Source organism: Siniperca chuatsi, linkage group LG16 (genome assembly GCF_020085105.1).
Source record: "Siniperca chuatsi isolate FFG_IHB_CAS linkage group LG16, ASM2008510v1, whole genome shotgun sequence".
NCBI classification, from domain to species: domain Eukaryota; kingdom Metazoa; phylum Chordata; class Actinopteri; order Centrarchiformes; family Sinipercidae; genus Siniperca; species Siniperca chuatsi.
Genome location: NC_058057.1, coordinates 28,594,542 through 28,603,934, shown reverse-complemented (window position 1 = coordinate 28,603,934; position 9,393 = coordinate 28,594,542). Strand labels below are relative to the sequence as shown.

The window sequence follows — 9,393 nt, the reverse complement described above, 5'->3', positions numbered from 1 at the left end:
CAGAGATGAAACTGATATCCATCTGAAACATGTGACTATGTTGAACTGTTCCCTTAATATAAAAATAACGTGTAATAAAGTGTTTTCATAGATGTGACTGAACAAAGTGACCTTCGGAGAGGTAAAATTTAGTGGTTAGGCCTCTTGTAGCAGGAATCCACACAAATGAGCTTTAATCTATTCAGTGGAGCATTAAAGTCTCTGCTGTAACTAACATATGAAGCTTTTACAACCGCAAAGAGAAGACGACTGTAAGAACGAGACCGATCCCTTAGCGTAGTGACGATTCATCAAAAATCTCTTTTCATTGAGAACGACTGAAAATGCACAAAGTCTCAGAACTGAAACTGTGCAGCACATAATCACAACCTGTACAAAAAGGTGCTTTTAACAAATATTCTGACTGAGGATAATTTGTACTTGAGGACTGCGTTAGGATATTTACATATTTCCAGATTTTTATCTACAAAATGCCAGCGAGGACAAGATCTTGTAATCTCCAGAAAGTTGTTTTTGGTTCTTTCCATAACAAGCCGTTGTAATCATAAGAGATAGTTTCTCTTTTAAACGCTTGTTTTCTTGAAATCACAATAATTATTATTATTATTATTTATATATATATAATTACGTAGCTATGAGGATTTGGGTTGTTTTATTATTTCATGATCTCCACATCTAAACATTTTCTGTCATGATCTCAATATGACAAGCTGACAGTTTTTCTTCCTACATGTTTGCCAATTCAGAATAAGTTATCCTAACTATCAATAATTATTCCGTAAGCACGAGAAATACAGCAGAAATTGTTGTCTCTAGCTGTCAATAGTTGACTGCTGTAGAAGAATTTACTTTTTGTTGGGAAAACTGACCTGTTGACTACTTACAGAGTTAAAACATTTTTAACTAATTGACTGGTTCAACAGCCTGGTTTTTGCATCTTATTTAAAAATCTTCTGACGTGACGTCACACAGTTTTATGGTACTGATTATTCAGCTCAGGCTCTGGAACTTTTCTCTCAGATTTTTCACGATGCTCTGCTGACCGGTCTCTGTCTTCTGTCCGGAGTTTGAGCTCGTTTTCTGCGACTCGTCGTCCTGATCGTTCGAGGACGCCGTTGTGGTGTCGAGCTCTTGAGGCCTCGTTGGCTCAGTTGTGGCTTTCGCTTCCTCCCTCCGTTTATATTCGTCAGACTCCTGATAGACCCGGCAGCGGTCGATGACGGCCATGATGGAGATCTTCTCCCTGCTGGTCGGTGAACGGATCTGAATGTAACTGTCCCCTTCGCCTTCTTTGGATTCTTTGGCTGTTTCCGCAGGCTCTGGAAGCTTCTCCATGACGATGATCTTGTGTTCGGGGTCGTTCGACAGTGGCGCCTCGGCCGCGACATAGTAACTGTCATAGTTGCCGTTAGCGACCTGGTCCTGGAGCTTCTGCAGCTCAGTCGTTTGTGCTCCGCTCAGCCGAGGGTCCAGAGAATTGGCTCTGTGAAGCCGTTTTCTGTTTTCCTCCCTGCTGGATTGCCGGCTGCCGCGAGGCTTGTATGAAGGAACCTCGCCAGAAGCTCCATCGGCGAGGAGGAGGCTGGAGGAGCAGCTGGAGTGCCTCCTCAGACCGCCGTCAAACATCTGCTCCGGGACAGAGTGACTACGACTGGCAGGACCCTTCTGGGAGCGACCGTGGTTGGAGTATTTGGAGCGGAGTTCTCGGACGTCGGGCCAGCTGAAGCCCTCGATGGAGGAGGACTGAGGAGGACTGAGGGGGCTGCGGGGGCTGAGCGGGCTGCGGGAGCGAGCCCGGCCCGGGAAGACCACACTCGAGCTGCAGGAGGTTGCCTGGTTTTGAGAAACCAGTGGCAGAGTCAGGTTGGCTTTACCTGCAAAACAGAAAACAGATCATGAATTAAAAACAACCCATTTGATTGTCTGACAACTCGTGTTTCTGGACCTGTCAGACTAAATTAGTAAACACAATGTTATCACAACCGACAGAAGTGATAAAACGACCAAAATAAGACCAGAGTTGGAATAAACCAGAATAATCCTTAAAGGTATGAACAAGTGTTTGAATAATCTCGACAGTCAGCTTCCTTTCAAATTGTGGTTTCTATTTCCGGCACTGACTCTGACTTGTTTTGTACATTGTCATTCTTGAGGAGGGTGCAAATATAAAACAATCTGAGATATTACAACTTTAACTATTAATTATAGTACCCTCAAATCACAAAAATTGGTATAGCCTTAAATTTGTCATAATCCCCAAATCTGCGTACAAATGTATCTTTAAATACTAAATACAAGTACTAAAGTATTTAAATCAGTATTTAAGTATTTCTCCCTCCATTTAATATGTCCAGACACTCTAGACGTCATGAATCGAGGCGAAGACACGTCCATGCAAGTTGGACATGTTTCAACTTGAGAAAAAAATGTACATTCATACATTCAAATAATGTCAATATTGTTTGTGACAAATAAAACTGAAAAAAGCAAATCTGTGCAAATAAAGAGCAGCATAAACTGCTTTGCATTCAGTCTGAAGGCATCTTTAGAAGGACAGCTGTAATCCCTGAAGACAAACAGAAATGTAAAGGTATACGGGACGTCGCAGTACCTGCACTCTCCTCCACCACACAGGGTAAGATCGTCTTGCTGATCAGGAGACCCTGACTTCGCTGTCGGACCACTGGTTTGGTCGTTTTGATTCGCTGGCTGTACTGACGGGCCAGATGGAGGACTTTGCTTTTCGTCTTGTCTACGTCGTCCAGCTGGTTTGAATCCTCACTGGGCCTTTCCCCCTCTGCCTCCGCCTTCAGCTGGGCAACCCGAGGAACCGGAGCCCTGAGGATGATGGTCTCTTCCCCGAACACCTTCAGGGCGTCCTTCAGACTTCCTGTCCAATTCACGCCGGAGCCTTTGTGCTTGAGGGGCGAAGGACTCGTGGATTCCTCTGTGATGGTGCTGAGGTCAGACGCTCCACTCTCTCGGTCCAAGCTCTTGTTTTGGGTCTTCGTCGTGTCGGCCGCTCTGGAGTTTCTTGGAGCTTCTCGATATCGTTCTAGTCCTTTGTCTTCACTTTGGGATCTGGTGATCTCTTGCTCCATCGTCTGCCAGATCTTGATCATTTCAGATGAAGGTCTGAACTCTTCATCCTCAGAAGGATTGTCCTGCGTGCTTTGAGATCTGGACCTGTGGCTTTCTCCTGAATCTTCTGGATCTGTGCTTCTCTGATCAGACTTCAAAGAGTCCAAAGAGTCACTTAAGACCATGTGACCCCGGGTATCTGTGGGTAAAGCTGAGTTTGACTCTGCTGAAGAAGGGTCAAGACTGGAGGATGTGGTCGAGGTGGAGGGATTTGTCTGGACAGTTTCATCCTTTGGGATGCTGTTGAACCGGCTGACAGAGCTCCTGACCAGCCCTGTCGGGATGTACGTCAGGCTCTCTCTGCGCTGGAGGCTGAAGGTGGCATCCTGGTTCTCATAATAACTCTTAATTTTGCCGATGAGCAGCTGGTCCTGCTTGGACAGGGTGGAGTCCCGCCTCCGCCGAATGCTGCGGTCAGCGTCAATGAGGCTGTCGTCCCGAGGAGACAGCAGGGTCAAATCTGTCATGCCGAAGGTCTCTGCAGAATCAGAACAGACGCTGTTGAGCCGTAAAGGTCGGTCGGTGGGTTCGGCGTTGAGGCTTAGGCTGCTGCCGGTCCTGCTGGGTAACCGTGGTGAAGCACAACCGAGGGAGCGGGCATCGTCCTGAACCAGGCTACCTCGTTTGATGCTGTTGGTGAAGTGCTGAGCGATGGCGCTGGCCTTGTCCAGGACAGAGGAAGGAAGGATGCTGGAGGCTTCACCTTCTTTCTCTGCTGCCCCCTTCTCATCCTCCTCATCCTCAGAGGATTCCCCGCTACTCAAGGTTTTTGAATCTGAATCAGGTGTAGCAGAGGACGGTTGCTCTGTGGGCTCTGGAACTCTTTCAGATATCAGTTCTTCTGACCTTTGAGGAGACACTGAGATCCTGGGAGGTGTAGCAGACCAACTGTCCAGATCAGAGGAGGGTTCTGGTTCAGGGTTTTCTGTTGGTTCAGACGCTGACGTCTCCCCCTGTTCATCTGTGGAGGGCTAGAAAGGAAGAAAAACCAATACAGGACAAATAATTAGAACTGGAAAATATTTTCGGAATCATTTGTCAGTTTGAGCGAAGCTAAACACCTTCGACATTTTCCACCGTGAGGAAAATTAGAAAAATTGCATGGACAAAACATGAGATCGATAAATGAAACCTGCTAGGAGAGAGAAAACCGAAAAACTGAGCTGAAAAACAACAAGAGAATTAATTAACGAAAGAAATGCTGAATGAGAGATTTTACTGAGTTACAGGCTAGGCAGGAAGTAACGTCAGGACTTTGGAAAAAACAGTGAAATCAGGGCTGGAAGTGTAACAAACATCAAGGAGGTATCAAACCTGCGAGTCGTCCACTGTGCTGTTATTTACCTGCTCACAGGTCGGTTCAGGTCCATTTGGCTCGTCTTCTTCAGGAAGTCGTCCATTTTCTTTGTTACAGCCATTAGAAGAGACGCTGCCTCCCTCTGCGTCCTTCAACAAAGAACAAATGTCAGATAAACCTTCAAATAAATCTTTAATAACAACAGATCAAATAGAAGTTTTGACTTTAAATACTTTTATATTATAAAAATAAGTAAAGGCCACGAATCACAAACAAACCCTGACTGCATTCGTGTTATTCTTGGTAACTCTGCTGTAAAAAAACAACAACTGTCCACTCATTTTTAAAGGGTCACTTCACCCAAACCACGAAAAATCACATTCTCCTACAGAATGACTATCTTGTTTTTCTGGATGATCCACAGAACTAAAACACAACACTGTTGAGTTTTTCAAATAGAAGTTTTGGATGTGTTGAGCTTCATTGTAGTGGGGTGGGAAGAAATCTCAGAGACAGATATCAGCAAATAAAACTATTTCATGGTTGGATACCACATGGGGGAAAATATGTTTTTCTACTGAGTGAATTAACCCTTTATTACAGACAGAATGAACAACAGTAACTATTAGTTAAGTGATAAATGCTGTATAGCAGCTTCACACAAATGGATCAGTCTCTGAAACCACACGTGCAAATAAACACATAAACAAAGCAACAAAACACTGAGAGGCTGCAGCAAACTTCTGCTTCAACTTTGCAACCAAACACAACCTGAAGACTTTCAGTTATGTTTGGTGTTCAGCCCCACGGCAGTAACGTTGGATCAAACAATATGCTGCAGGTCAGATGTCTGGCGAAGCTCCAGAAAAGCAAAACATACATGAAGGTAAAAAGTAGGTCTGAAAAATCAGTTGCTAAAAGTACTTCTTAATTTGTATGAGCTACATGAAAGGAACAGTTCAGCATTTTAATAAATGATCTTGTTCTCGGTCTTCTCCAGAGTCAAGTGTTTCAGTTATACCAGTTGTTAATTTAGAACAGAGATAGGTCCAGGACATGTTTAGCCTAGCTTAGCACAAAGACTAGAAGTGGGGGGAAACTGCTAGCCTAGCCCCATCAAAAGAGAAAAAAATCTGCCTTCCAACAACTCCCAGTCTGTCTGGTATTTATGTTGTCCCTTCTTTATTGAACAGGTGCATATCATCTGTCATGTTCCTTATCAAACAAAAAAAAGATGATATGCAGCTTTATGTTTCCATGACAGAGCGAGAAGTTTCTGCATGGACGTTCTCAGGGCTTACACACTTCACTAAATCAAACTTAATGAATGAATACTGTGTGTTTTATATGGTAACTACTCAGTGGTTTAGTGATGTCGACTTAAAACTGCAGATTTTCAATAGAAGTTCTGCACTGGGTTTTTCTCTTTTGATGGAGCTAGGCTAGCCGTTCCCCCCTGCTTCCAGTCTTTGTGCTAAGCTAGGCTAAACATGTCCTGGACCTGTCTGTGTTCTGGACACACAGAGATGAATCTAATCAAATATATGTGACTCTGGAGAAGACCGAGAACGAGAGGGTTAATTAAAATGTTGGACTGTTGAATTCTCATACTGAGGTTTGGCTTCTTTAACTGTCGCTGCATATTTCTCAACATAAACAGTCCCGAGTCGTCACCCTGCTGTAGTTTAGCGTGTTGACCCCAAACATGCAGCTCAGCTGGTGTTAGTTCCACACATGAAGCTCATGCAGCAGATAACTGAGAGCTCCAGAGCAGCAGGCGGTAGTAAGTTATCGATGAGCGGAGTGGGGAGCGCTGTTATCCGTGACTTTAGTTTGTTACGGAGCTGGAGTGGAAGAAGACCCGGCTGGCAGCAGAAAGCCTCACCGTCACCATGGTAACCCCTGTTGAAAGCAGAGCCTGGGCCCTGTAGTGCCAGCAGGAGATGGCAGCCAGCACGGAGCTGGCGAAGTCGTCTACCTGGTCGTCCTCCAGCAGAATATCGTCCGGCTCGCTGTCCTCGGCCGGCGTCTGATGAGACCGCTGAGGAGACAACCTCCCGGCCTCTTCCTCCTCCTCTTCCTCGTTGCAGATCAGTAGCTCCAGTGAGTCCTTCCTGCTGCCGAGCTCCTCCTCCTCCTCAGCGGCCCGGTCAGCCTCAGCCTCGCCCAGGCTGGAGCCCAGCGTGCTGCTGCTGGTGGCGGGCTGCAGAGAGCGGCTCTCCCCCGGGAACACCCCGTCACTGTCCGAGTGCTGCAGGACGTCACACACTCTGATCCGGTTTCTGATGTCTCACAGTCCTGTTTTCCATTTCTGTGTTTTCTAGGACTAATGTGGTACTGATTTGACAGTAGTGCTGGGCCATCTGCTCCTCAGTCCCCCGGGGGCCCAAAGCCCGGGGCCTTACTCCATATCAACTGGTTCTCTGTAATTTGATTACTAGAAAAGTTGTTTAGGAAATTGTGCCATTAACGTAGAATATCAGCTAAAGCTCCATTCAGACTGTGTTGCTGTCTGTAGGGAGGTGGGCTGATTTTATCACCTGCTCTGCTCAGTGACTTCAATCCGTATGTGGGTCATGTTTTACCCCCCCCCCGGATGGACATCAGAGATAATGATCTCCTCTGGAAGTGTGAGTCACACTGAACGATTCAATGTGTGTTTCATGTCTGAGTTCAGATCTGACGGAGTTAGGACTCTGAGAAGGAGTACAATTTTTGACTCAAATCCACCGCCTGCAGTATCTTGGCCTCCCCTTCTGCTCTCTGGCGCCCCCCCTGAGGAGGCTTTAGTCTTTGTCCTGCTGGATGTCTGTTACAGACCAGATCCAGTCATTTCCCCAGGGTTAACATGACTTCCTGAACGAGGAGTTAATTATATTTCATTCCCCACCTCCCTAATTATTTTAGTTTATATTGTGCTCATATAGACGAATAGGAGGAGAGTCTGTAAAGTGAACTGTCCACCTTCATCCCTCCCTCATCCACAGCAGCATTAAGGCACTCAGTCTACACGTTAAAGGAACAGCTTGATTCTTACCTGTAAGATGGCTGTGTGATCAACAGGAGAATCAGCAGCAGAAGAAGAAGAGCAGACATGATGATTGGTTAAACACAGACAGCAAAAAGACAGCAGTTCAGAGATAAATCCAAAATATCATAAAAAGACTTCTTTGACCTCTGGCTCTGATCAGCAGATCATTCATCATGTATCTGACATCATGTATCTGGCAGTAAAGTCGTCACGGTAACAGATGCAATTAGGTCTCGGGGGAGTTTGTGCAGAAAGATAAACAGGTCAAATAAAACTCGGAGGGTTCCTCCCTGACTCTGTAACGAGCAACATACGACGCATTTTGTTGTAATCTTTCATTCTCAGTTTGTCCTCGTACAGTTGACTTGTTTGTCATGTTTTACAGAATAAAGTGGAAAAATACTAATCAATCAATCAGAACAAGACACTTTTTATGTCGTGGTGGACGTTATGTCCAGGACGTTCCTACACGTAAGCGAGACCCATACTGGACTTTGGAGGTTGGTACTGATATCACTATTTGAGAGTTTAATAAAAATCAGATTAACTGAAACATGTTTGTTTCTGAGCTCTACTGATCAGATCGCATGAACTCTGAAAGGAGAGAATATCAGCCGATTGATCAGAGGACAGTGAATCTAACACGAGACAGGAAGTTGCCTCAGTGACGACAACAACAACAACATGTATTTGTACCTTTGGTGCTCTTCAGTGGTTGTTTGGTCGGGTCTGAAGAAGAAACACAACAAACAGCTACATTAAATATAAACATCGGTAAACAGGAAGTAGATCATGTTGTTGGTGTGTGTTTACCGGACTGTCGGCGTCCCGGACGACCGTCTCGTGGAAACTCGTCAGACTGACAGGACAGAGCTTTCTTCAGCCGCTCAGGACTGTAACGATACCTGGGAGGGTCTACAGGTGAAATGACATAAACAATGTTTACATGTGATCAGCATGTATTGATCTGGATGAAGCAGCTCGATAAAAGCTGTTCAATGATTTGAACTTCAATCAGCTCCATCGTTAAAATGCTGCTTTAATACATCAATAAGAATTCAGTTACATATAATCCATGAATATTACTCTGAAAGCAGAACTTTAACTTGTAACTTGTACTTTACACCGTGGTATAAGTACTTTACACTGTAGTACTTTACACTGTGGTATTAGTACTATACACCATAGTATAAGTCCTTTACACTGTAGTACTTTACACCGTGGTATTAGTACTTTACACTGTAGTACTTTACACTGTGGTATTAGTACTATACACCATAGTATAAGTCCTTTACACTGTAGTACTTTACACCGTGGTATTAGTACTATACACCGTAGTATTAGTACTTTACACTGTAGTACTTTACACTGTGGTATTAGTACTTTACACTGTAGTACTTTACACTGTGGTATTAGTACTATACACCGTAGTATTAGTACTTTACACTGTAGTACTTTACACTGTGGTATTAGTACTTTACACTGTAGTACTTTACACTGTGGTATTAGTACTATACACCGTAGTATTAGTACTTTACACTGTAGTACTTTACACTGTGGTATTAGTACTTTACACTGTAGTACTTTACACTGTGGTATTAGTACTATACACCGTAGTATTAGTACTTTACACTGTAGTACTTTACACTGTGGTATTAGTACTTTACACTGTAGTACTTTATACCATGGTATTAGCATTTTACACTGTAGTACTTTACACCGTGGTATCAGTACTTTACACTGTGGTACTTTACACCGTGGTATCAGTACTTTACACTGTGGTATTAGTACTTTACACTGTAGTACTTTACACCATGGTATTAGTACTTTACACTGTAGTACTTTACACTGTGGTATTAGTACTTTACACTGTAGTACTTTACACCGTGGTATCAGTACTTTACACCGTGGTATTAGTACTTTA

At 44.2% G+C, this 9,393-nt stretch overlaps 1 protein-coding gene across 6 annotated transcripts in view; it reads right to left on the bottom strand.

Moving 5' to 3' along the window:
* Window positions 1-650: 650 nt before the first annotated feature.
* Window positions 651-9,393, bottom strand: part of LOC122862634 (pleckstrin homology domain-containing family G member 3-like) — a 43,174-nt gene continuing 34,431 nt past the window's right edge. For 4 of the 6 annotated variants that reach the window (XM_044168144.1, XM_044168142.1, XM_044168138.1 and 1 more), the window contains 7 exons: window positions 8,283-8,384; window positions 8,166-8,198; window positions 7,476-7,486; window positions 6,324-6,689; window positions 4,486-4,587; window positions 2,612-4,112; window positions 651-1,874 (listed from right to left, as the gene is read on the bottom strand). In XM_044168144.1, coding sequence (XP_044024079.1) covers window positions 991-1,874; window positions 2,612-4,112; window positions 4,486-4,587; window positions 6,324-6,689; window positions 7,476-7,486; window positions 8,166-8,198; window positions 8,283-8,384 — 2,999 coding nt within the window. In that variant the 3' untranslated portion in view covers window positions 651-990. The remainder of the gene's footprint in view (window positions 1,875-2,611; window positions 4,113-4,485; window positions 4,588-6,323; window positions 6,690-7,475; window positions 7,487-8,165; window positions 8,199-8,282; window positions 8,385-9,393) is intronic. The other 2 variants (XM_044168140.1, XM_044168143.1) reach the window with 2 other exon arrangements.